We start from the raw sequence: 27,367 nt of genomic DNA, 5'->3' as shown, positions 1-27,367 counted from the left end.
AAGAACCGGCTGCGCTACTGAACTGCAAAAGACATCTTGTCTTTAAAAGGAAGTTTCAACTTTAAATTTGCTGGATCCTTTAACATCAGTGCATTATCCACCTGACATGTGAGACTCTGCTCACTGAGGTGATTGCAGCATCAATTGATGGAACCCCCCCCCCCCCCCCCCCCCCCCCCCCCCCCCCCGCCATTTTCTTCATAGACATCCTCTTTCATAGATAAAGTGTGGAGAATTTCTTGGGAGGATAATATTGTTTATCTGGATGTTCCCATTCAGAATACACAAGTTTTTTTTTTTTTTTTTAAGCTATGCATGAATAGGAAAAAACATCCCCAGGTGGGGGAGATTCTAATGAACCCAATTAGAGGTAGATAACTCAAGAGCCTGTGTTGCAGGCAACAAAAGGGTTGAGTAAGGGAGTACACAAGCAACCTGACTTGTGATGTTACTCCTTCCATATTAGGATCCAGGTCCCATTACCATTCATAGCCTGAAGCATAAAGCAGAGGCACTATGTAAAAGAATGTACATTGCTAGGCTATTTTCAGCACCATTAGCTGCCATTAACCCTAGCTTCAGTAAAGTATAATGTGCCAAAGGAATAAGCCTGTGTTCCCTAACCTGACCAAGCCATCCACCTGCTCCGTCCCTCCACAGCCTGCCACAGCTTTCACATACATAGCGCTGAGACCAGCTTCCTCCATGTGGGGCCAGCATCTGACGCCCCCCTCCTTTCTTTTCAAAGGAAAGTGCTTTCCCGTGCGAGCATCGTCCTGTGGTCCTTTGGGCATGGCGGGGGGGGGGGGGTAAATCCTCCGCTGATGCGGCTGCGGTCTTAACCCCCCCTTTTTTTTAAAAAGCAATTGCTTTGCATCCTTGTCTCCTGAATTGGAAAAAAAAATAAAAATATTTGGGGGGCACAGGGGGGAGACCAGACCCCCCCCCTTCTTACCAGAGGATCTGTTGCGGCTGGAGGAGAGGAGAGTGAAGGCTTTCTTGCCGTTTCCAGCATCAGGACGGTGAGTGCTTAATAGAGCTCCCAGTGGTGACACATAGGCATGACAACATTATACAGAGAAGGAGAAATTCCTGGGAAAATCTCCCTGACCTTATCCTCACAACAGGGTTTTATCAGAGATAAAAACCCAATGTTCACCCTTCACGGTGGGCTCAGAGACCTTTTAGGAAACCTTCAGGAACTGGGGAACCTCGAGTTATCCACAATCCTGGAACTGCAACAGCACCCTGCCAGTAAAAACTTTATGGCCTCACTACGAAGTAGTACTGTATCCCAGGGCCCAGCTCTCAAAACTGAAGCGTTCGCAAGCAAAACCTTGTTTCTTCAGACACGAGGCACGGGTACCATTCATTTAGCCCATGAAAAGACATCAGAACGGATCCGGTCAGCATGGCTAGCCCCAGCAAGGATTACTACCAGTGGAGCTCAGCACAGCACATCTTTACTCATGACCAACACCTTAGACACTGGCTAAAAAACTGAGGACTCCCAGTAATGGGAGGGGTTATATAGGAGAGTACACGCCTTAGGGGCGTGCCAGTGTCCAGCACCTGTCGATTCGATATAACCCACATAGTAATTACTATGGCTCTGTGTCCCCTGATGTAAGAAAAAAGAAAATGCATGGTGCCTACAGTAAAACATGGTGGTAGCAATGTCCTTCTGTGGGGCTGCTGGTGTTCGGGGAGCTGCATTTCATTGAAGGTATCATGAATTCACAGATGTACTGCTATACTGAAAGAGGCTAGCATCAATCCGTGCCCTTGGTTGTCATGCAATTTTCCAAGTTCACTGTTGCATTTCTTAAAGCGGGATTCCGCTGCCGTTTTTTTTTTTTTTTACCTGTGTCACTGGTGGGCGATTCCTACGGTGTCTTTGCAGTCACGATCGGCGTCTTTTTAACCCCCGGTGTGACGATTGCATTGCTAAGGAAAACTTTTAAAAAAGCAGTCCGGCGGTTTCCATTTTCACTGTGGGTGTTTGAAGCCCACAGGCATTTACTTCCTGGATGCGATGATGCTGAGCTCCCAGCATCCACCGCTCCATCTCACACATGCTCATTGAGTGTCCTCTTTGTTTTCCTAACTCTTGCCTCTTGTTCTATAGTGGTAATGGCAGACAGAGCTGCCTGCCCACTTTCAAAATGGCAATTTCGGACATGCCCTCGTCACGTGACCGGCGTCCTCCTTCCGAAATCTCACGAGATTTCGGCATGACTGTGTCCCCCACTGATTCCTGGGAAATAGCTAAAAAAGTTCCCAGGGACCATTGCGAAGCTGATACACGCCTACTCTCACGGGAGGAGAGCCCGGAAGTCGTCATAAACATTAAAAATAAAAAAGGTAAATACTGCATATTATTTTATTTCAATGGTCATAACTGCATCTATGTTCCAAAGCCATTTGAATAAGATGAACTTGCAATTTTCTGTACAAAACTGCTTTAAGAACAACAGGGTGAAAAAGTGATTCAGTGGCCAAGTAGGGCCCCTGATCAGACTTCCCCATAGATGTTCGATTTGGTTCAGAAGAGGCAAGTTGAGCATCACTCTCCATCCAGCATACAGGCTCTAAAAGAGGTCGTTCTTGAAGAACGGAAAAATAGACATCGCTAACCTAATTTTTTTTTGTGGGGAGTATTAATTTTTCTTTTTTTGTTAAATCTTTGTTTATTAGACCAACAATGAAAACAGTTTACAAAACGTATAACAAAGGCATGTGCATATATTTACAATTGCTATATTGCCCATGGACAATCAGGGCCGATAACATTAATGCAATAAACAGTCTTATATAAAGATCTGGGTCTAGGGAAGTGCATTTTGAACAGGAATGTATGAGCTTATTACCAGTCTAATATAGGATAGTAAGTAGGTGAAGATGAGAGAGAAAAAAAGGAGGGGGAGCAGAGAAGCAGAAGGGGGAAAAGTTAAAGGGGGGGGGGGGGAGTGTAGATGGGGAAGGGAGGTAGGGAGAGAGTAAGAAGGCACTGGTAGGCGGTGGATCACATAACACAGTTTAACACTAGATAAGTTAATTAGTGGTGTACAAGACATGTGGCTTGAGCAGCGTTTATGTACGTCCACTGTTCAGGAAGGAGGAGGGAAGGTAAGCTGCATGTGACCGTGAAGTTTGTTCATGATATATTTATAGGTAACTTAAGTTTTAAATTCAAGCCATTGGGACTGGGTCACGGTATAGTGGCTGAGTTTGTCTCTGGCGATGTAGGCGAGTTCTTCCAGAAGGCAAGTGTTCTCAACCCTCAGTATCCAGGATTTCAGGGAAGGAGCATCGGCTTGACCCCATATGGTCGGAATAAGTGATTTGGCCGCGTTCAGTAGGTGAAGCGTGAGAGACCGCTTGTAGGAGCCTACTGTTTCCTTAGTGCAATGAAAAAGGACCGCCCAAGGGTCTAAGGTTAGAGAGGAGCCCGTTATTTGGTTTGCCAGGCGTATTATAGAGAGTCCCAGTATGGCTGAATTACTGGGCACAACCACCAGATATGTGCGAGACGCTGAGCTCCCGCACAATGGGGAACTGGAGGGGAACTTGCAGTGTAGTTTGGCTGGGGTGTAGTGCCACCTCATGAACAATTTATAGTTCATTTTGGCTGTTCTGGAGGTGGAGGAGGATACATGAGCTAGCTGCAGGATTTTATCTCTTTGGTCATCTATATGGGAATGTAAGTCTGACTCCCATTTTCTGATAAATTCGGGATATCCAGGGTTTTGCAGCTGTATAATGGCTTTATAGAATTGTGAGATGCCGTGTCGGGGGTGCATCCTTATGTAAGAGTAGGAGTTCCATTGGCGTAAGTTCCTGTAGGTTTCGTATTGGGAGTGGGAGAGGGGGGGAAATTGTTGAAATTGCTTATATCTCCATCTGTCCATGAAGGTGATCTTCTCAGGGTCCACTAGGTCTGTTAGGGGTTTGAGGCTGTCTGAGCGCATAAGATGGTGGAGGAGAAGAGGGCCTTCCGTGTTCCAGTATTTAAAACCACTATCCATATGGCCGGGTAAGAAGAAATTGTGATTAAGTATTATTGGTAGTAAAGGGGAGTTGTAATCCCATGAAAATTTTTTGTGTATAGCGTCCCATATTGCAAGCGTAGAGGTAGTTATTGGGAAGGTGTTGGGCAAGAGGGCTCTAGTGGAGCGAGGAATCCGTGGTATAATAGACAAATTTGTTTTACTTAGGTCGCTCTCCAGTTGAACCCACAGTTTACTTTTTGATTTGGTTTGATTGTGTATTTCCAATCAGCTATCCTAGATAGTATGATGGCATGATAGTATGCCTTAAAGTTTGGTAATGCAAGGCCACCCAAATTTTTAGAATGGAAAAGGGTCGCTCGGGCAATTCTGGGGTGGCTGCCCTTCCAAGTGAAACGGGACACCAGGGTTTGCAAGATTGAGAAGAACCCTATGGGAACACCCATTGGCAACATCTGAAAGATGAAGAGTACTCGGGGGAGGACATTCATCTTAATGATATAAATTTTTCCCCCCCATGAGTGTAGGAGGGGGGCCCAATGTCTACAGTCCATCTTAATATTGTTAAGGAAAGGGATGTAGTTTTCCCTGAACAGGATGTGGAGGTTAGGCGTTAGATGAATGCCCAGGTATTTCAGAGTGTTTGATTTCCATTGGAAAGGGAACATTGGTGGTGTATTCATTTTTATATCAAATAATTTGAGTAAAACGGAAGATTTTGTAATCCAAGTTATATTTGTAACTTTACTTTCATGTAATGAGCTAAATAAATGCCCTATAAGGGCTCAATTTGGAAACTGTTCTTGTGTACATTGAGATATTGCTTACAATATTACTTCAAAAAGAGTGTATGCATTTATTCTGAGCAGTGTAATATATTATATACATATATATATATATATATATATATATATATATATATATATATATATATATATATATACACACACACACATATATACACACACACACACACACATTAGTAAAAAAGGTTCCAGGGAAAGGACGAATAGCATTGGGGACAGGGAGCAGCCCTATCTGGTGCCAATCAAGATGGGGAAAGGGCTGGAGTCGTAGCCATTTATCCGTACTGTCGCTGTGGGATCAGAGATGGCAGATATCCATGACAGGATGGGATCTGGCATTCCTATGAATTTAAGTGTCTCCTGGAGAAAAGACCAGTCCACCCCATCAAAGGCCATCTCGGCATCTGTGGATAGGAGCAGCAGGGGTACACGGCATTGTTTTGCTTTTTCTATAATGTTTAGTGTCCGAATGGTGTCTCTCTAGTCTGGATAAAACTGACTTGATCTGTTACAATTCAGTGTAGTAATAAGGCATTCAACCTAGAGGCAAGGATTTTAGTGAATAGTTTCTCATCACAGTTCAGAAGTGAAATTGGCCTGTAACTGGCACATAGTAGTGGGTCCTTACCCGGATTAGGGATCACAGATATAGGTGGTGTGCAGCATGTCTGTAGGGAGACCACAGAATTGAAAGCCACAAGAAAGGAAGGCGCCAGAGAGTCCTGATACATTTTGTAGTAAGGGAGGGTGAATGCGTCAGGTCCGGGTGACTGGCTGTCAGCTATGGCGGAAGCGAATTCCTCCGTAGTAATAGGCTTAGACAGTTCTTCTCACTCCTCCGTCATCAGCGTGGGAAGGTTTCTTGAAGAGAATTGCGGATATCTAGAGCGTTTTGGGGCATCAACCATGAGGTTGAAATTGGGTCCAAATTATATAATTTGGTGTAGAAGGCGCAGAAAGACTCCGCTAGTTCTGGGGACAAATGAACTTTGGAGCCCGATGACGAGAGATGAGAGGGTACGTCTGAGAACGCTTGGCACGTAAAGTATTGGCCAATAGACGGCCACATCTGTCACTATCTGTCGGAGAGTGCAATGTGGCCTATATGGTCTTGTTGACCAAGGGAATTGCCGAGTGCTTTAGGAGAAAAAGGTTGATTCTGGAGTAGGACCCATGGACGGCAGAGTAAAAGGTGTAGTCCCGCTCTTGTGAGTGGACTATTCTCCAGATATCGACTAGCTGATGGGAGTGCAAAATATCTTTGTGGTGAAGTCGAGTTCCATGTGGAAGGGAAGACAAGTTCAAGGAGAAGTCTTTATGAGGGTCCAAAGTTAAAGTTGAAATCTCCTCCTTTGTCCACCCTCGAGGAAGGAGTCGAGGGTGGACAAAAAAGCCTCAAGGGTGGGAAGTGGGTTGGAGTTTGGAAGGTATAGGTTCGCAAGTGAAAGCGTGAGAATACATTTTCCCCTTTAGAAGCAGGAATCTGCCCTCTTGGTTGTCAAGAAATTGCCAGTGCAGGGACTTAAAAGATGAGTATATATAGTTGCATAGTTCGTAAGGTTGAATAAAAGACACTAGTCCATCCAGTTCAACCTGAGTGAGTGTCTACAATTGCCCCTATCCCTGTACATTGCACACTCACATCAGTCCCTACCCTCAAGGAGCCCACAATCCAAGGTCCCCATTCTTATACTAGGGCCAATTTTGGACAGAAGCCAATTAACCTACCTGCATGTCTTTGGAGTGTGGGAGGAGCCAGAGTACCTGGAGGAAACCCACGCAAGCACAGGGAGAACATGCAAACTCCAGGCAGGTAGTGTCATGGTTGGCATTTGAACCAGTGACCCTTTTTACTGCTAGGCGAGAGTGCTACCCACTACACCACTGTGCCGCCCACATTATACCCGTCCCTTTAGACTTAGAGGACAAGGACAGACTACGATAGGCCATCGGGAAGTGTTTGTTAGCTTGGATATCTTGTCTGCCGTAAAGTGAGCCTCTTGGATAAATGCAATGTGCGCCCTTTGTTGCTTTGACTCCCAGGGTGTGAGGGAGGGGGGAGGAGGGAGAAAAAAAGTAAGGGGGGGGGGGGGAAGAAGAAAAAGATGAAGCAGCATAAAGGAAAAGTGAATATAAAAAAAGGTAAGAAGAGATCAGTCAAGGATGTAGGCTCTGCAGAGAAGCTACTGCCACCATGGTTATTTTGCATTTCTTTCATTTCCGAATTGCTCCAACAATTGTCTTTTTCATCAAGCTTATTGCCGATGGTCATGTAGCCCATTCCAGCCTTGTGCAAGTCTACAATCTTGTCCGTGATGTCCTTTGACCGCTATATTGTCTTGCCCATGGTGAGTTTTAAAATGGAAGAGGAAGATTCTGTGGACAGGTGTCTTTTATACACATAACGAGTTGTCGTAAGGAGCACCTTCTTAAAATTGACAGGACTAAGCTGCGTACCACATGAGCACATACTGTAGCCAGTATTATTGTTGGCTGGTATGGGATCAAATTATTTTAGTCACTGAACTGCCAAGATGGACAGGAGGTTATAAAGTTGCTAAGGAAGGGAAGTTGGGTCTAATGTGAGATTAGCGACCATTGATGTAAATTAAACATCATGATGGGGTACAAACGGTAATTAAAAAAAGATATTACTCTGAAGAGAATTCAAAGAAAGTTTATCATTCAGGCGATTTAGTTCAGGGTGTCAAGAAATTATTTTTGGTGCGGGGGTAATTATATCCAGAAAGTGTCGCAAAGGAAGCAAAATTTGCACCCAGTTTAAACAAACATCTTCATGGCCAAAAGGGAAAAAAAGAAGCCATTTTTGATAGAGTGAGAGGGACTTAGAACATGGAGGAGGTTTGACGGTATATCTTAGTGGTTTGGGAAGGCAGTATGGATTCTTTAAATTTTTGGACAATAAGGACTATGGGATTATGTTTAGTGGGTGTACGGGAAGTGAATTTTTTTATTTTATTTTTTAGATCTAACCATTCTCACCCACTTCAAGAGTGGGAATGGGCCCATCCCTATTTCCAGCTGCCATTACCCCAGGTGGGTGGTTAATGTACCCAAAGGACAGTTCACTTGCATTATGGGGAACTGTTCAAAATTGTCCGATTATATTGAGCAGTCGAATACGATTAAACAAAGATTTATAGATAAGGGCTATGATGCAGAAGTGTTTGAGAAAATGGTATCAAGTACTATATAGGAAAAAAAAAAAAAAAAAAAAGATAAAAATGATCTAAGAAATTGATAAGAGATAACATTGGAGAGGGTTTGGAAGTGTTAGAGATAACGCTAAAAAATAAACTTTCTGCATATTTGAGCTTGTTTACGGCTTAATGGGTTTAAACATAGAAGTAGACCTTAACTGCTTCATCTGATAATAATTAAGATGTGAAATTTGTAAAATCCTTTCTACACTGGATTGGTTTATAATGCACCAGAAGTGACGTTGTCATGCACATTGGCAGTGCCGTGGCGGCAACAATTTTGAGTGACTTTTTATCCTGTTTGGAGTCCACCTGTGGTAAATTAAGTTGGTTGAACAGGATTTGGAAAGGCACACACCTCTGAGAGCAAAAACCATAAAAGGTCAAAAGGAACTGCCTGCAGAGCTCAGAGACAGGATTATTGCAAGGCACAGATATGCACATAATTTTCAAAGGAAGCAATTTGGTACAACCAGGACTCTTCCAAGAGCTTATCGCCCAATAAAACTGCAAAAACAGGGGAGAAGGGACTTGGCAAGATCCCTTTCACACAAGCATTTTTCAAGTGCTAAACGCCAAAAAAATAGCACCTGAAAAAACACCTCCCCTGCAGCCCCAGTGCTTTCACACTGGAGTGGTGAGCTTGCAGGTCGTTAGAAAAAGTCGTGCAAGGAGCATCTTTGGACTGGTTTAGGAGTGGTGGTGGCAGCATCATGCTGTGGGTTTTCTTTTCAGCAGCAGGGAATGGAAAGCTGGTCATGGTTCAGGAAAAGCGTAATGGAGCAAAGTACAGAGATTTATATCTCAATGAAAACCATGTTCCCCAGTGCTCAGGACGTCGGACTGGGCCACAGGTTCATCTTCCAAACAAAACAATTCTAAGAACACAACTAAGACAACATAGGAGAGGCTTAGGGACAACTCTGAATCCGAACTTCTCCTCGAGGAAGTCCTTTCCTTTTTGTGCCTTACTCCAAATGTCCTCTTTACTGTCAGGACATTGCTCAGAGATATCAGAGTTGATCTAAAAGCCACAAAGACAAATTATCTTTGTCTGGTAAAAAGAACCTAAAGTACATCCTGTCTCAAAATCCACTATTGTCAGGTGGATAAGGCAACTGCTCTCAAGAACTTACACCCTAAAAGTAAAGACACCTCCAGCACTCTTAAGTGCTCACTCCACTAAATCTGTGGGTGTTTCCTGGGTATTCCGACATCAATCCTCTGTTGCCCAGCTTTGCAAGGCTGCCATCTGGTCTTCAGTTCATTCCTTCTCATAGCTCTATTAGATGGCCAACCAAACTTATGTGGCTGCAGCTTTTGCCCACAATGTGGTGTCTACATTAGTTTTTTTTTTCCACTCTGACTTCACCTGATCTGGTCAGTAGAAAACTTCCTGTATTAGGGTGCCTACATTCTGGATGGAAGAGCAACAGAATCACCTTTGGATAGCAGCATTGTCAGTCTGGGGGGAGAGGAGTGTTAGATGTACTATCAGATTAAAATACACTAACAAATTGAAGCTAAACTCCAGCTCTGCTTTTAAGCAGTTGTAGCAACAGTTTTGTTCCTTTTCGAACAAAAAACAAGATCTTGCATAAATAAATGCTGATAATTGTAAAACACCCGTCAGCGGTAAATGGTTTGTCTCAACCCTGACTGCTATATCTGTAAGACAGCATGTTCTGTTGAAAAACAACTTACTGAATAAATCACTAGGTGAAAAGAAAAACCCAAAAAGGGAAAAAATAATTCAATTTAAAATTTAAGAATTGGGTTGTCTTTGAGTTTAAAACCATTTTAAAGGCCAAAATGGTAAAATCCCAATTGGGAAGACCAGAGTGCAGGTCAAAGAATTCTCTGCGATTAAAATGCTTGGGTCCGCACCAAAGAAAAATTTCCAGATACAACTATTTTTGTGGAAGTAGCTTTACTGGCTTTAAGTAATGTGGGAATGGCAACCAGAAACAAGTTAAAAACCTGGGTTTCAACAGCCACACCGGCAAAGCTAAGGATTGAGAAGCACAGAGGGGGTCTCGTTTTGAAGATGACAAGAATCATCTCGTTTGAGCAAGTCTGTGTACCATGTTCTCTTGGGCTAGTTTGGTGCAGTGAGAATCGTCAGTTTTTGCTTTTGCTCTATTGAGGAGCAGTCAAGGCAGAATTTGCACTGGAAGAAAGGCATATATGAAGTGAACAGTGTCTAGGGAATTATCAGATCCCCCAATGCCAGTGCTAGGGAATTCTTGGTCCTGACAAATTAACTTGTTGTACCTGGAGGCCAGGTTAAGAATTGTAATTCCCCATTTCTGATGTACTGTAAGAAATTGAAGAGGTTGAGATAAAAGGGCCCATTGCTCTTGGACCAGGAGGTAGCGACTGAAGTATTCCGCCTTTCAATTGTCCACTCTTAGGCTGCTTTCACACTGGGGCGGGAGCGGCGTCGGCGGTAAAGCGCCGCTATTTTTAGCGGCGCTTTACCGTCGTTTTAGCGGCGGTCTGCGGGCGCTAGCGGGGTGGTTTTAACCCCCGCTAGCGGCCGAAAAAGGGTTAAACCCGCCCGCAAAGCGCCGCTGCAGTGGCGCTTTGCCGGCGGTATTGCCGCGGTGTCCCATTGATTTCAATGGGTAGGAGCGGTATAGGAGCGGTGAATACACCGCTCCTTCACCGCTCCAAAGATGCGGCTAGCAGGACTTTTTTCACCGTCCTGCCAGCGCATCGCTCCAGGACGGTAGGAAAGGGGCCGTTTTTTTTCAGGTGCTATTTTTAGCGCTGTAACGCCTGAATACCGCCCCAGTGTGAAAGCAGCCTTAGGATATGAACAGCAGAGAGGGCTGGACAGTGTTTTTTCTGCACCTAAGATCAGACTTCCTCCCATTTATATTGTCTGACTCCTGCTACCCTGCTGGTGGTTGAGACAATCCACAGCCATAGAGATGCATGATTGAACGCTTAATCAGGTGACCCTGCAGAAGGGGGTCCAATGAGCCAGAGCTAGTTTTTCCTCTCTGTGCTCTAAGATGTTGAAAATTAGCTTGGCTTCCTTGGGTGACCATATTCCCTGAACTGTGAGTGACTGAAACTAGAAGGTACACCGAAAGGAAAATTTAAGTGTCGAAAAAGATTATAAATATTTCTAATATATTCGACTTTTTAATTAACATCACAAATTTAAATTAATATGAATTTGTCACCCATTATCAGCACCTTTAGGAAAGCTCAAGAAAAATCCATCCCTTTAAATTCTTTTTTTTTTCAAATATAAATTTTATTAAACACCACATAAAGGGAGATATCCCGACAGTACAATCAATACAGAGATACAAACATATGAAGCGCTTGCGTGACTTAAAAACATTACTAGCAAGGTCACAGAACCAGGCGTCTCACAGTGAACTGCCAGCAAACCGGGATAATGCGCTAAGCCACCCATCATCCCACCGTAATCACTCATGTCCAAGACGGGAACCTCCCTTCCATTTTCCATATACTCTTCAGGGAAGGGGGGGGGAAGAAAAGAGGGAATGAAGAGAAAGGGGGGTGGGTATCAGCCAGGGAGATGGACATCCCCATCCTAGGGCCCGCACCTTCGCAAGTCCACTACGAACCCAGGAGGGCAGTCCCCTCCTCCGAATATATAAAGGTAATCCATATTGCCCACGTCGCCGAAAATTGCTCACTCTTATGCTGTGCCGTAAGGGCCAAGTCCTCTAATTTCCTGATTTCCTCCACTCTGCGCAACCAAATCTGTAACAGTGGGCGGGGACTGTTGTTTCCATCTAAGTGGAATGCATGACTTCGCTGCATTTAAGAGATGGCGTACTAATGACTTTTTATATTTTTTTAGGGGGATAGCTGACAGGTGTAGGAGGAAGAAGGCGGCGTCATCTGGAATTGTGTATTCCGCAAACTGCTGAACAATGCGCCTTATAGCTCCCCAATAGTCTCCAAGTTTGGAGCAAGTCCAGAAAATGTGGAGCATGGTTCCCTCTTCCTCGCCACATCGCCAGCATCGGTCCGAAGCGTCAGGGAAACATTTGTGAAGTCTTGAAGGAGTGAGATACCACCTATAAAGCACTTTATAGTTTGTCTCCTGTATTCTGGTGCATACGGACGTTGTAACCGCGCAGGTAATCATCTTCTGTTTTTGTGTGTCTGAGAACGTTCGATTTAGGTCTTTCTCCCACTTTTCCAGGCCAAGCAGGCGTGGTTGAGCGGCGGGTGAGTTAAGTAGTACATACATACTGGAAAGCGTACCAGTCAAAGGTTCAGTGCCTACGCAGAGTTCCTCAAATACTGTCCGAGGACGACCGAAGTCCTGGAGCTCAGGGATCGAGTGCAGGAAGTGGTGTAACTGCACCGCCTTCCAGAAATTTAGGCGGAACTCACCCGTTCCGTCGGATAATTCCGCAAGAGTAGGCCAACGGTTCTGTGTCACAAATTTGGCCGCATGATCAAAATCTTTGTTACGCAGGGCAACAAATTCCCTGGGATGAAGGCCCGGCGCGAAGTCTGGGTGGCCCAGTATTGGGTAGAGAGGGGACGCAAGCGAGGTTAGTGCGTGTTGTACCGCAACCTGTCTACCGTGTCGCAGCGTGGTCCCCAGGAGGGGGTGCTGTTTCGTGTCCAAGGGGAGGGAGTCGTAGCACCATAGCGCGCCTTTCAGTGGGACATTTGTCTGAGCCTGTTCCAACTGTACCCATAGTTTAACTCCACCGTTCCGTCTCCAGTCCAGAAAACGACCCAAGTGCGTCGCCTGGAAGTACCGCTTAATATCAGGGACTGCCAGACCGCCCTGATGTTTGGGGAGGGACATTTGGTGTCTATTAATCCTCGGTTTTTTGCCGGCCCAGATAAAGCTTATGAAAAGGTTATGTGTTTGCTTGAAGAATGCTAATGGGAGATGTATTGGAAGAGCCTGGAGCAGGAAGAGGATCTTAGGAAGTATACACATTTTAAGGAGGTTACACCTGCCAAACCACGAATGGAGACCCCTGGACCAACCATCCAGGAGTAAGCGGATGGTGACCAAGAGAGGTGGGAAATTCAACTCGAATGTCCGTGTTATGTCCATGGGAATGTGAGTCCCTAAATATTTCAGAGCCACATTCGTCCATCTAAAGGTGAAGTGGGCTTGCATAGATTGTATGACTGATGGGGGAACGGCTACACCCATGGCTACCGATTTGGAATAATTGATTTTTAAATTCGATAATTCCCCATACACCTCGAATTCTTTAAGGAGGTTGGGCAGTGAGATGGTGGGGTTGGTCAAAGTGAACAATAAATCGTCCGCGTACGCCGATATTTTACAGTGCAAGGCACCCACCTGAACACCCTGAATGTCAGGATTTCTTCTAATGTTACATAGGAAGGGTTCTAGGGAGAGCGCAAAGAGTAAGGGTGAAAGAGGACACCCCTGCCTCGTACCGTTTGTGATAGGGAAGGGCGTTGATAGGATACCATTAGCCTTCACCTGTGCCGTGGGGGAGGAATACAATTTGGTGATCCAGGTGAGCATTCTATCTCCGAGGCCAATATGACGGAGCACGGAAAACAGGAATGCCCAGCTCACCCTATCGAACGCTTTTTCAGCGTCTGTGCTAAGAAACACACATGGGGATTTTTTAGTACTGGCCACGTGAAGTAGGTTTAGAACTTTTATAGTGTTATCACGCGCTTCCCTTCCAGGTATGAAGCCGACTTGATCTAAGTCGATCAGCGTCTGCAGGTGGCGGGCAAGGCGTGTCGCTAGAATTTTAGTGAATAATTTTAAGTCCGTATTTAACAGGGAGATGGGTCTATAACTACCGCATCCGGAGGGGTCCTTACCCTCCTTGGGGATTAAAGAAATATGTGCGTTTAGCAGATCCCTCGGTAAGGCCGTGTCTGCCCCCACGGCGTTAAAGAATCTCACCATACGTGGACCCAGGACGGGGAACAACGTTTTATAATATTGAGTGGTGTATCCGTCCGGGCCCGGGGCTTTCCCCGGCTTCATAGCACTAATGGCAGTCTGAAGGTCCACTAAAGTTATCGGTGCTTCAAGTTCTTCCCTAACTGCCGTGGGGAGAGAGGGCATCTGGGAAGATGCTACGTAAGCATCAAGCACAGTCTGGGAAGGGCCTGCACGTGGGAGGTTGTATAAATTGGTGTAATAGTCACGGAAAGCCGCCGAGATATGTTGCGGCAGGGCCACCTTCTGGCCGTCCGGGCCCACGATAGAAGGAATGTAGGCTGCCTGTTTTTGTACCCGAATCGTTCTAGCTAGCGACTTCCCGCATTTGTCTCCGGATTCATATGCAATTTGCCGGCTACGTTGCACCGCCGCCTTAGCCCTGTAGTGAAGCAGGTCCGTAATCTGTTTGCGCGTCATGTTCAAGTCTGCTTCTAAGGTCTGAGAGGGGGCGTGTTTGTGTCGTGCCTCCAGAGAGGCCAGGGTGTCTAGAAGTGTACGCAGAGTTGTGGATCTCTCTTTTTTTATACGTGCCCCGTGGCTGATCAAGAGCCCCCTAATGACCACCTTATGCGCCTCCCACAGCGATCCTGGATCACAGTCGGGGGTGTCGTTCTCCCGGAAATAAAATTCCAGTGTTTTGTTAACTTCTGTTAGAATTTCAGGTGATTGGAGGAGGCCCTCATTCAGCCGCCAGAACCGCGAACACAACGCCGTACGACCAGTGAGTGTGTATGTAAGGTAAATAGGGGCATGGTCTGACCATGTAATGTGACCTATAGCGGAATCCACCACTGCGTGTAGTTGATTGTGAGGGATCAAAAAAAGTCAATTCTGGAGTATAGTTTATGAGTGTTCGAGTAATAGGAATAGTCCCGTTCGCCCGAATGCTGTAACCGCCAAACGTCAATTAGGTGGGCCTTGTGAAGGGACTGAGCCACTCGTTTCCTGTGGGCTACAGGGACCGATGAGGAACCCGACGAGGTATCGGAAGATGGAATTAGAGGGAGATTAAAATCCCCCCCCAATATCAACTGGCCCTCCTTAAAGTCGTCCAAGCTATCTAAGACTTTTGCAATAAAGGTGTGCTGATGTTCGTTAGGTGCATATACTGTCGCAAGGGTGACTGTCACGTCCCCCACCAACCCCTTAAGAAACAAGTACCGACCTTCCGCATCCCGGAGGGCGGTTTGACATTTCCAGGGAATGCCACTGGAGATCACTATTGAGACACCCTTGGTTTTGGCGGAAGGGTTGGTAGCATGATACGTCGTGGGGAAGAATCTGTTTTGAAGGAGTGGGACTTTAGTGTTTTGAAAGTGAGTTTCTTGGATAAACGCTATGTCCACATGGGATTTCCTTAAGTCCGTTAACAGCATGCGCCTTTTTTCGGGGATGTTAAGTCCCCGTGCATTCAATGAGACCACCTTGACGGAGTCCATCTCCCCTGGCTGATGAATGGGGAGGCAGGGGAGTGACAGAGGGGGGGGGGGAAGGAGAAGAGAGACTATGGAGAAGCGAGAGACAGGAGAGGGAGAGAGAGAAGACAACAGAAAGAGGGTTGGGGGGGGTGGAAGGGCAGGCCGATATAAGATCAGAGACCTCCCTCCCACTCGGGAAAGAAAGTTGCAAGGGGTGGGTCTTGGAGGAAGGGGGACCCACAAATATCTAAACAAGACTAACCTTGAGAAGGCACGTCACCTCCAGAAATCCGGGGGTGTGTGCCGGCCTATTTGGGGGATGGGTTGGACTCTGGCAGGAAAGAGGAGCCCCCGTCCTCCCACCCTCCCCAGGACTACACTGTACCAGCGTAAGCGGCAACAATAACTAACCTAGCAAGAACCCCTCGAGAGGGATAACACAAAAAATGGAGAAAGATAACAGAACGTGATAAGTAATATAGAGCATTCCCAAACAGAGTGCGGCAATATGAGGCAGAGGTACGCAATGCAGAGCACTTTACCAGATTCCCATGGAGACCCGAGGTGTAGCCCCCTGAAACAGGGGGGGGAATCCGTGGCAGGGCCACAGGTCCGTGCAAACAAACCCAGAAATAAGAGTCTACAATACAATAAAACAACATCGTAGCGAACAGAACATCCGAACATAACACACCTCCCCAGCGCCCCCCCCCCCGCCCAAGAACCCCACACCGTCACCACCGCCCCCCCGCCCAGCACCCAAGGTCCAGGTCACCCGGGGGGGGGGACCCCATCAGCTCCACCCCAGCCCCCCCCCCCACCCCCAGCAAAACAAAGCACCCACCAGGAGGGCACCCCAGTCAACATCCCGGCGCCCCACATAGGCTACAGTCCACAGCTTGATGAGGTGTCCACGACCCGTTCAGATTAGGGACAACGTCCGTGCGGAGGAGTCTAGGTTCCAATTGGCGAGTACCCACCGGCCGGCTTCCACCCCTGTACTGTCTGGACCACACATTCCGAGGCCAGATCAAGGTCTTATCCACCGAACCGGCAGGCCGGCGGGGAGGGGGGTGTCCACCGCATCAACGGCTCATAAAAGGAAGGCAGTCCTCGGAGCAACCCCCATCCCGCACCCCCAGGCATCCAGCAGAACTGTGGGCGGCAAGCAAGGGGCCGTGGGTGTCAGCCGCCGCGCTCCGCCTGGTATGCGGACCGACCCCCCCCCCACCACCCCAAACCCTCAAAGAAAAGGAGTCAGGAGACAGGGGGGGGGGGGGGAGGGTCCCGGAGCACCACCGGGCGGCTGGAGAGGGGGGGGGGGGGGGGAAGCCAGGGGAATCATCCAAGGTGGAAAGTGAGGGCGGGCCTCGGAGCACCTCCGGGCGGCAGGACGGGGGGGGGGGAAGCCAGAAGGAGCCAGGTGAATCATCTGATGTTAAAGGTCAGGGGGGGTCCCAAAACACCTCCGGGCAGTAGAAAGGAGAGGGGGGACGCAGGGGAAGCAGCAAAACAGTCACCATGAAAGAGAAGGACACAGAAGGAAACATCACACCTCTCTGCCGGGGATGGCGCTCTGGATCGTCGTCTACCCCTCTGTGTTCCGGAAGGCAAACCTCCGCCCGCAGCGACACGGCTCCTGTGCCCTGGATAGTCCGGGAGATAGTCCAGCCAGTTGGGCAACATTATTGGCTCCGCCCCCAGAAAGGAGAAAAGCGCCGGCAGGGAATCGGGGGAACGAAGTGTAAAGGACCGCTGGTCCCTCCGGAAGGTAACTGAAAGGGGAAAACCCCAACGGTAGGTCACTCCTCTTCTCCTGGCTAGATCCAGCAACGGTTTCAATAGCGCCCTGCGCTGAAGCGTAGCTCTGGAAACGTCCGGGAGGATCTTGAGTGGTGCCCCGTCAAGTTCCAGGTCTTGAGCCTCCCAAGCTTTGCGGGCTATAAGCTCCTTGTGAGCATAGTGGTGCAGGCGGCATACGACGTCCCGTGGTCTAGCAGGGTCCTCAGATCTCGGACCCAGCGCACGATGGATACGATCGACCTCCAGTCTGCCCTGTAGTTGGTCCCCCGCCACTCTGCGGAAGATATCCGCCACGGTCGCCTCCAGATCTTGCGGGCCAGTTGCTTCAGGGAGGCCTCGAAGCCGCAGGTTGTTCCTGCGGCTCCTGTCCTCCATTTCTTCCATATGGAGCTGCAGACCCAGCGATCGCTCTGACTGCGCGCGATGGTGTGCCTCCAGGTCCGTCACCCTGCGGTCCAGTACTGATAGGGATGTCTCCCCCACCGTCAGCCTATCCGCCAGTGAGTGACCCTCCTGCTTAACCGCGTTAAGCTCCTTGCGGTGGGCTGCCTCCACTCGACCAACCAAGTCCTCAATATCTGCCTTCGTTGGCAGTGCCCGCAGGATGTCTCTCAGCTCCTCATCAGCACCACATGGTGGCCGTCGTGAACCCCCCGGAGGTGAGGAGAAGGCAAGGGGGAAGTCCGGGGCCGGCTCCGGGATCTCGAAGGGGTAGCCATTTGAGTCGTGCACTCTGAGTCCTGCACGTGGGGGGCCTGCGCCTCCGCCATATTGGTGTCCGCGGAGCTCGGCAGGGCTGCCCCAAACAAGCGCTGGATTTCGCCCCCCCGGGAAGAGGTCGAGGGAAGCCGATGCTCAGTTCTCCTGTTCTTCTTGGATGTGCGCTTACGAGAGGAGAGCATTATGCTGACAAGGGAGCTAAGTAATCCGGAGAAGGTAGGAGATGGCCGGGAGCTTCACTCAAACACCTCTCTACTCCGCCATGTCCAGGCCACGCCCCCATCCCTTTAAATTCTATGTCTTCACTCTGATCTGTAGTGCTTCTGTTGTGTTAAAAATCTTGCTTGCTGCATTTTTGGGCAGTAAAAAAACAAAAAAAAACAAACAAAAAAATAATAATAAAACACTGTACCAAAATCACACCTCCCCATTAAAATGCACTGAAAATGCATCAATACCACGCACCCATTAAGTTTTTGCTTACAAAAGGGTATCAATTTTTTTTAGGACTGAAACAACTATTAATCGATTACTATTTTCATAATCAATTGGCCAGTAATATATAAAAAACTAAAATGAGCCCTTTATGGTACAAAAAGAGCAAATCGCTACTGTAAATATTACTTTCACTGTTCTACAGTAAAAAAATGAACCCCTTTCAGTAGCGATTATCTGCTTTTTTCTGCTATAAAAGGGCTCATTTAACCCCATTATGCTACTAAATGTCTTAGGCCCCTTTCACACTACCGATCCATTCAGATCCGCCGGTCAGTTTTTCAGGTGGACCTGAACGGATGCTCCATAGAGCTCTATGGAGCGTCGGATGTCAGCGGTGACATGTCCGCTGACATCCGACCCGCTCCGAAAAAGTGTGACGGAGGAAAAAGCTATTTTTCCATCCGTTATCGGATCGGGCGACGACGGACACTGCAGTCCGTCGTCACCCGATCTCCAATAAGGGAAGAGCGGCACTGTGACAGGTCCGTCCCTTTGCAGGGACGGACCTGTCATCTTCCTGCTCAGCGGAGATTACTCCGGTGATCCCCGCTGAGCAAGCGGATATCCACGGGTGGATCAGCCCTGATCCGTCCCGTGTGAAAGGACCCTTAGACCTGGTTCACATCTATGTGTTTATTGGTGCTTTTTGCAGAAACACACTACAGCTCATTTACATGGTTTGCTATGGAACACGTTCACATTTGAAAGGGTCAGCGACTTAGCGCAAAATGGTGCTTTATTGGTTCAATATACAGGACTTCAATGGAGAAGCTGCAGAAAAGCATGTAATGCATTTTTTGCAGCAATTTGTGTTTTTTAATCTGCCCAAAAAAAAAAACAAAAAAAAAAATGCAAATTGCAGTAAAATCACATGTGCAAAAATCAAAAACGCACAGCAAAAAGCACTGCAGAAACAGATCAAAAGCAAACTGCATAGGTGTGTACCCAGCCTTATGCTGGCCACACAGATCGATTTTCAGATGAGAATATTCAGATGAAAAAATCTTTCTACATTCACTGAATGAAAGAATTTTGCTTGAAATTTTAACTTGTTTTTTAACATTCTGTTTTTAAAATGAATGTAATTTCTGAACGAAAACCACATACACTGTCTGAAAATTCCTTTGACTAAGAAGTTTTCTATTTCCAAATTTTCCCGTCACTGTGGTTGAAAATGAACGTCAATTTGAACCACTTTTTTTTTTAAAGATTTTTTTTTTTTTTAAACAGGAGTTTTTTATTGAAAAAAAGTGTGGTACATACAAAAAAATAAAGGGTATCAAAATGGAAACATATGTTCGTCTCAGTTTAACTTCTTATACACAATTACAATATGCTCTTCACAGAAATAGGTACATCAGTGCATAGTATTCGAATCAGAGTCACCTCCATGGGCCCACCCACCCCTCACCCACCCCATCCCACCAACTCCCCCATATACTTAACCAGAGTATAGAACAATACCCATCTGAAATCAGACTATTGCGTGCATGTTGCAGAGTTCTTAAGCCATCTGTCCCAAACCTGATATTTGGAGGGGCAACCCCTATGGGTGTATATAAGTTTCTTGTACGGCAGTACATTATTAATTTCTCCGACCCATTGTGAGACAGTTGGGGGGGGGGGATCAGGTCTCATCCAGACTCTGGCAATAACTTTCCGTGCAGAAAATAGCATTTCATGTAAGAATATTTTAGTATATGTATTAGAATCAGGATCTGGGAAGATTCCCAGAAGACACGGTTTCGGCTGAAGTGTTATGGGGGAGCCCATCGTGTCATGTAGGAATCTCACCACTTGCGACCAGAACATTTGAATTTTAGGGCATTGCCAGAGATGAAAAAAAAGTACCAGGTACTTGTGTACACATACGGCAGGTGCTAGAATAGGTGTGGTTATATTTTGAAATTGTAAGAGGTGTGAGGTATGCTCTATGCGTTATAAAAACTTGGGTTAGTCGGTCAGAGTTTGGGCGATGCTAGTTTACAGGTGTCCAATGCATCACTCCATTCATCATCTGTAATAGGCCCCATCTCCCTCTCCCATCTATTCTTTAGTGCGTAGGCAGCCACGGTCATGGAAGGAAGCGACAAGATAACATAAAACTGAGATTCGTTTTTTGGGATCTGGGTTCTTAATCACTGTCATCAGAGGATTTTGGGCTTTTTTAAAGATTATTAACCGATTAATCACAACAATAATCGGCCAACTAATCGATTATGAAAATAATCGTTAGTTGCAGCCCTACATTTTTTATCAGCAGAATCTTTAAAAGGCAGGTTCCCACTAGGAATTGCACAGGAATGCAATGTACATTCATGTACTATTTGCATGCAATTCTGTTCAGCCCATAAACGGGTACTTCTGTACTATGAGATCTGGGGCAGGCAAAAGCACTGCATTCGCAAACCTGCAGCAGGTGTCATTAACATTGTACTGGCACCAGTTGCAGATCTCAACTTTGAATGTGGTGCAGGAAACATGCATGGAACAAGGGTTTCCCACACCAAGTTCTTGTGTGAATGGGCCCATAATGAATGCCATCTTCTTTAGGCACAATAAGAGGCTGAAACGGCAGGGTCTACTATCAAAACAGATCACTTTTTAATTAACTTTTTTTTTCACTTAATGGAGTTTGCCAATGGTTCATGGAGGGTTGAAAATCTTTTCAAGGTTAAGTGTATCATCATAAATTGACTAATCTATTGGTTTGTGAATAGGAAATGTCTTCTCTGACTTAGCAGGCTCTGGCACTGTGTTCACCTTGCGCATGCATATTAGGGGACTGCTGGTTCTGTGATTAGAAGATTTGGTAGATTTGAAGTATAAAAAAACAATGCAAGAGCAGCTCCCTGCACCAGCAGCCCCTAATGCTGTGCACAAGACAGTACCTACTGGAAGTTTGGGAAGAATGCGGTACAAGTTCTGCTTTAAAGTGATACTAAAGTCTCTCTCGCTCTTTTTTATTTATTTATTTTTTATTAACAAAGAAACATGTTATACTTACCTGATTCTCCTATTGTAGGGTCCCACTTTGGCGCTCCTGGCCCCTCCCTGTTACGTGCCCCCCACAGCAAGCAGATTGCTATCCATTCAGACACAGACCTGGGGCCCGGCCCCACCCCTCTCTCCTCATTGGCTCACTGACTAATTGACAGCAGCAGGCACCAATAGTGCTTCGCTGCTGTCTCAGTAAATGAGGAGGGGAGTCCCGGATAGCCAGACTTTCTTGCAACATTAAGTAATTGGGGGGGCTGCTGCACAAAGTTTTTTTATAATGCATAGAATGAATTAAGGTAGAAAACCTTCTGCCTTTACAATCACTTTAATGGTTCAATACTGCTTTAAACTGAATCCACAATAATTATTTGCCAAGTGTTGTATCAAATAGAGCGGCTGGATTTTTATTTTATTTTTTTAACTCCCATGTATTAAAAGCTACAAAAATGACACCCCCCCCCCCCCCCCAAAACACAATCTTTTTTCCCTTCCCCTTTCTTTCCTAACTTGATTGGAATCTGTATTCTCATAAATTGAGGTTGGATAATTATTTTTTTCATGCACACACATGTGCGATTTCTGCGTACACGTTAGCCTGTGTACGCACCCATGTGTATATATGTGTGAAGATAACAAAATAAATACATATATATATATATATACATACACACACACACACACACACATATATATTTTTAATACAAGCATATACATACCGTATATCCTTTATGGAATCATAAAATTATTGCCATTGCTTCTATCGTGTTATGGTTTGTTATCCCTTTCCACATCGTTCATGTGTTCCTCATCTGCATAGTTCCATTCTTTCTTGTGTGCTATGTGTGTGTACCACGTTTACAGCTCCATTTCACTTCTCTCTCTTTCCCTTACAATATTATGTTATCTGTTCCCAAACACAATGATTGAAGTCATAATCCCGTCCCCTTGCTTCCCAGGGCGAATTAACTGAGAGAAATATAGATAGGGGCGTGCCCTGGTTTCACTGGCCCGTCCGTCCGTCTTTCCCTTTATTTACCACTTCAAAGATGGAGTATGCTATGCCTGACGAAGGAGCATGCATGCTCCGAACACGTGCATGCTATTAGCATTATCACAACACGATCTGGACCCCTACAGATTGACGATCCTCCGCTGCTCCTTGCCAACCTCAGCCTGGGACACTGGAAGACACCGGTGCTGCCAGATGGGACTGCACAGTGCAATAGGATCACCTTCTCTGAAGCCACATCACCCATTATACTTGCCCACCTGAACTTCATCATTAAGAAGTGCCTGTTTTTAACCAATAGAGTGAGTGAATTTTGACAACAACCAAATAAAACATGTATTGTACTACTGTACTTAGGTTGGCGCTGCTTGTTTTTCCTTTTGTATTACAAGCTACAATACTAAATATTCTGTTTTAAAGAAGAACTAAAGAAATCAATACAAAGGTTTAAAACAGTCCCTAGCCAGCGCTGGCATCTTCTCCTGTGTGCCAGTTGTCAGCCATCTTCAGTGGGATGGGGATCACGCATGCATACACAGCTCAGTGTACATCAGGGGAGTTGCTGTGAGCAGGCAGGTGTAGTTTATTGTGGAAGAGACACTGTAAAAAGCCTGCCTGCTCACAGAAACAGAGGAACTTAAGCCTGAGCATATTTAAAAGATTGATCTATTTAAAACACTGAGATAAAATTCAAGAACAGCCACAGCAAATTTAAACCACTCTGTTATTCAACACTTACCTATGTGCTTTGCCTCTCCATTTATATGGCTGAGCAGAGTCAGGGTTGATGGCTATAGCTTTCTCACAGTCACGAATTGCAGCATTTGGCTTCTGTAGCTTCACATAAACACTGTTTAGACAGAGCGAAAGGGAGAGAAGTTAAAAAAAAAAAAGTCAGGCTGAAGCACATTTGTCTCCAACTTACCTACACTGTTTAAATTCTAAAAAGGATGTTTTTCTTTTTTTTTTTAACCACTTGCTTACTGGGCACTTAAACCCTCCGCCTGTCCAGACCAATTTTCAGCGCTGATGCATTTTGAATGACAATTGCACGGTCATACAAACACTGTACCCAAATAACATTTTTATAATTTTTTCCCCACAAATAGAGCTTTCTTTTGGTGGTATTTGATCACCTCTGCGGTTTTTATTTTTTGTTAAAAAATGTAAAAAGTCAATAAAAAAAAAAAAATAATTATGCGTTTTGTCATAAAATTTTGCAAACAGTAATTTTTCTCCTTCATGTACACTGATGAGGCGGCAGTGATGGTCACCGATTGCTTACACTGATAGGTGCCACTGATTGGCACCACTGGGGAGCACTGGCATGTGGCAATAACAGGCGGCACTGGCAGGGGGTAGTGATTGGCACAGATAAGGTGCCTGTGTTCCTTCCTCTTCGGGACCGATGTCCCTTTAACATAAATCAGAGTTGACTTGTGGCAATTTTCTCATAGCTGCAAGAGAGTTGTCCTTCAGAAGGTTGTCATGGCAATAGCCTGTGGCTTGGATGCTCTGAGCAGTGCACATAGAGGTGTTAAGACCTCTGGGAGCAGAAGATACACTAAAGGGCAGTTTGGTAAACTGGAAGTGGTTGTCTGCCAGAAACGCTAATGAGGTGGATAATTGGGAACCTGTACATGGGAATAGTCAGACAGGCAATCACTGGACCTTACAGATTCCATACCACATTTCTGAATTTGAAGGAATTCATTGAGAGATTTTAGATCCAGGAGTAGGACAAATGCCAATATTGGTTTTTGGTACCACAAACATAGTTACATAGTTAGTAAGGTTGAATAAAGTCACTAGTCCACCCAGTTCAACCTGAGTGAGTGTCTACAATTGTCCCTATCCCTGTACATTGCACACTCAGTTTAGGTAAAATCCTTTGAACCAGTCTTGTGGCGATACTGGCACAATGACTCCCTGGGTAAAGAGGTGGTTCATAGAATTTTGCAAAATAAATTTCCTTGGCAGTTTTTGAAGGAGAAAATGATGAGGTGGCGTTTTGAACTATTTTGTACCATTCTGAAACCATTGACCGAACTTACAGCTTGGGATGTCTGTAACCCAGCAACTCTAACAGACATTCCCCCTCTATACTCTGAGTGAGGGTGCCCCTTCATTGTGAAAATGGCTTTGGGGAAGGCTTGGTGACCTTTGTGGGCCAAGCCTTGAACCAAAATGAAGGTCTGAACTTGGGTTTTGAAACTGAAGCCTGGTTAGAGTTGACAGGTGCCCTGCACTTTAAGGAGCTAGAGGCTCCTGCCTTACTTCTGTTTCTATGAAAGGAATACATATGAGGCACCTTTGCAGGCAATTTCAGATATTCAAGCTTTAAGGCTATAAGATTCTGTACATGGGAATGGACATTGGAGCAATTCTGGAAATTTGCCTTGTGACATGTTCTAGGACAGTGACGGCAAACCTTGGCACCCCAGATGTTTTGGAACTACATTTTCCATGATGCTCAACTACACTGCAGAGTGTATAAGCATCATGGGAAATGTAGTTCCAAAACATCTGGGGTGCCAAGGTTCACCATCACTGTTCTAGGACATCTACACAAAAAAGCAGAGCTGAAGGTAATTGCTGTTTAACAGAACAATCCTGAAAAACACGTGGATTATCCTTGTCCAGTTAGCTGCAGTGTGACATACTAAAAACTGTAGCAAGCGTTGGCTGTAAGGCTGGGCCTGCAGGATTAAATAGAGCTTAAGGCTGGGTTCACACTGAAGCGATGCGGGAACGCAGCGAATACGCGGCGGGTTCCCGCATCGCATGCCTCCCGCCGGCAGTTCACACTGCCCTATGCGGACTGCTGGGAGTGTCAGTGAAACCTTAATGACACCCCCAGATCAGTCCGCATATCGCAGTGCGATCTGCAAACTCGGACAGGAATCGTATCGCATGGTGTGAACACCCATGCAATCCGATTCTGCTGCGGACAAAAAAAAAGGGTCCTGTGCGAGTTTGTGGTGGGTGCGATGCGAATTCAGCCATACTATCTGTATGGCTGAACTCGCATCGCACAGAGATCGGATGTGATTTGCACTGCAGTGCGAATCACATCCGGTTCTCCTAGCCACAGCAGTGTGAACCCAGCCTTAAGAGCATGTCAAACTTTCTATCTGTAGAGTCTTTGAAAGGAGGAACATCTTCACTAGGTACACTGGGAGGTTTGTTTAGGACAGAGATGGCAGGAACAAATACAGGAATAGCCCACTTTGTGAACTTTTTCTACTGGATAGAGTTCAGTAAAGATTTTTGAACGAGTACAAATTTTAGGAGTGATCCATTCATTGATCAACATGTACAAATGCATAAGGGTTCCATATAGTGAACTTGGTGTGGAGTGATTTACATTAAAGTGTTATTAAACCCAGTAATATGAAAATAGTTCATCCCCCCACAGTGCCCAGCTTATAAATCTCCCTTTTACATTAAAATATTGCCACTATATACCTTTCTGGCTGACCTGTTTACCACGGTCAGTGATGGACTGCACAGTTCCTCCAATGCTGAGTTCAGGTAGGAGGAGATTTCCACTGCAGCCTGTATACATGCCCACATCCGTGATGTCAATATCATGTGACTTGGCTAGTTCAGCTCAACAAGGAAATATTCTCTACAGCATAAAAAGACATAACTAAGCACGTGCAGGTTGGCTACTCTGCCTGTGTTAGCTGGCCTTCCCCAGATAGACAGTGCAGGGAAGGAAGGATCTATGCATACAGGATAAAACTGTTTTTTTACACAATGCAGAAGGATTAACTCCTTAAATTCCACAGCGAGTATAAGAATGTTATGCTGCATATACAGACTGATTTTACTGTTGTGGGTTTAGTAACACTTTAACCACTTGCCGACCGGCGCACGCCAATTTACGTTGGCAGAATGGCACGGACAAATGGACATACAGGTACGTCCCTTTAAGTTTGCTGCTGTGCCATTGCGTGCGCGCTAGTCAGGACCTCCGTGAGTCAGATCGCGGGTCTCGCGGACTCGATCGCCATGGGGATACCCGCCGGGGAGATGCAAATGTAAACAAACATCTCCCCATTCTGCCTAGTGACAGTGTCACTGATCTCTGCTCCCTGTGATTGGAGCAGAGATCGGTGACGTGCCATACACAGCCACGCCCCCCTCCAGTTAGAAACACTCCCCAGGGCTCACTTAACCCCTACACTGCCACCTAGTGGTTACCCCCTTCACTGCCAATGTCATTTACGCAGGAATCAGTGCATTTGTATAACACTGATTGCTGTATAAATGGCAATGGTCCCAAAAATGTCCAATGTGTCTGCCATAATGTCGGTCAACATACAAATCACTGATCGCCGCCATTACTAGTAAAAAAAAAACTAATTATGAATAAAAATGTCATAAAACTATCCCCTATTTTGTAAACGCTATAACTTTTGCACAAACCAATAAATCACTTATAGCAAGTTTTTTAACCAAAGAATATGTAGAAGAATACGCATCGGCCTAACCTGAGGAAATTATTATTATTTATATATTTTCGGGGAATTATTATAGCAAAATCTAAAAAAAATAATGCTTTTTCTCAAAACTGTCCCTTTTTTTGTTTATAGTGCAAAAAATATAAACCGCAGGGATGATGAAATACCATCGAGAGAAAGCTCTATTTGTGGGGGGGGGGGGAAGCACGTCAATTTTGTTTGGGAGCCACGTCACACAATTGTCAGTTAAAGCGACGCAGTGCTGAATCGCAAAAAGTGCTCTGGTCTTTGGCCTGCAAAATGATCCGGGGCTTAAGTGGTTAAGGTCATCACAGAGGACAAGGGGGCACTCCAAGTCTCGAGGAAAAGAGATTTCATCTCCAAATTCGGAAAGGTTTCTTTACAGTAAGAGCTGTGAAAATGTGGAATAGACTCTGGCCAGCTTAGTAGATTG

At 45.8% G+C, this 27,367-nt stretch overlaps 1 protein-coding gene across 1 annotated transcript in view; it reads right to left on the bottom strand.

The window, feature by feature from the left end:
- ST13 (ST13 Hsp70 interacting protein) overlaps positions 1-27,367 on the bottom strand; it is a 150,838-nt gene that overhangs the window by 63,632 nt on the left and 59,839 nt on the right. Inside the window, exon 7 of the mRNA XM_077452552.1 lies at positions 23,184-23,294. Coding sequence (XP_077308678.1) covers positions 23,184-23,294 — 111 coding nt within the window. The remainder of the gene's footprint in view (positions 1-23,183; positions 23,295-27,367) is intronic.

The sequence above is a fragment of the Lithobates pipiens genome, unplaced genomic scaffold, assembly GCF_037356315.1.
Source record: "Lithobates pipiens isolate NorthernLeopardFrog02 unplaced genomic scaffold, aLitPip1_a1.2 Scaffold_23, whole genome shotgun sequence".
NCBI classification, from domain to species: Eukaryota; Metazoa; Chordata; class Amphibia; order Anura; family Ranidae; genus Lithobates; species Lithobates pipiens.
Note: the sequence above shows the minus strand (reverse complement) of the source record. Positions and strands in the feature narration are given on the sequence as shown.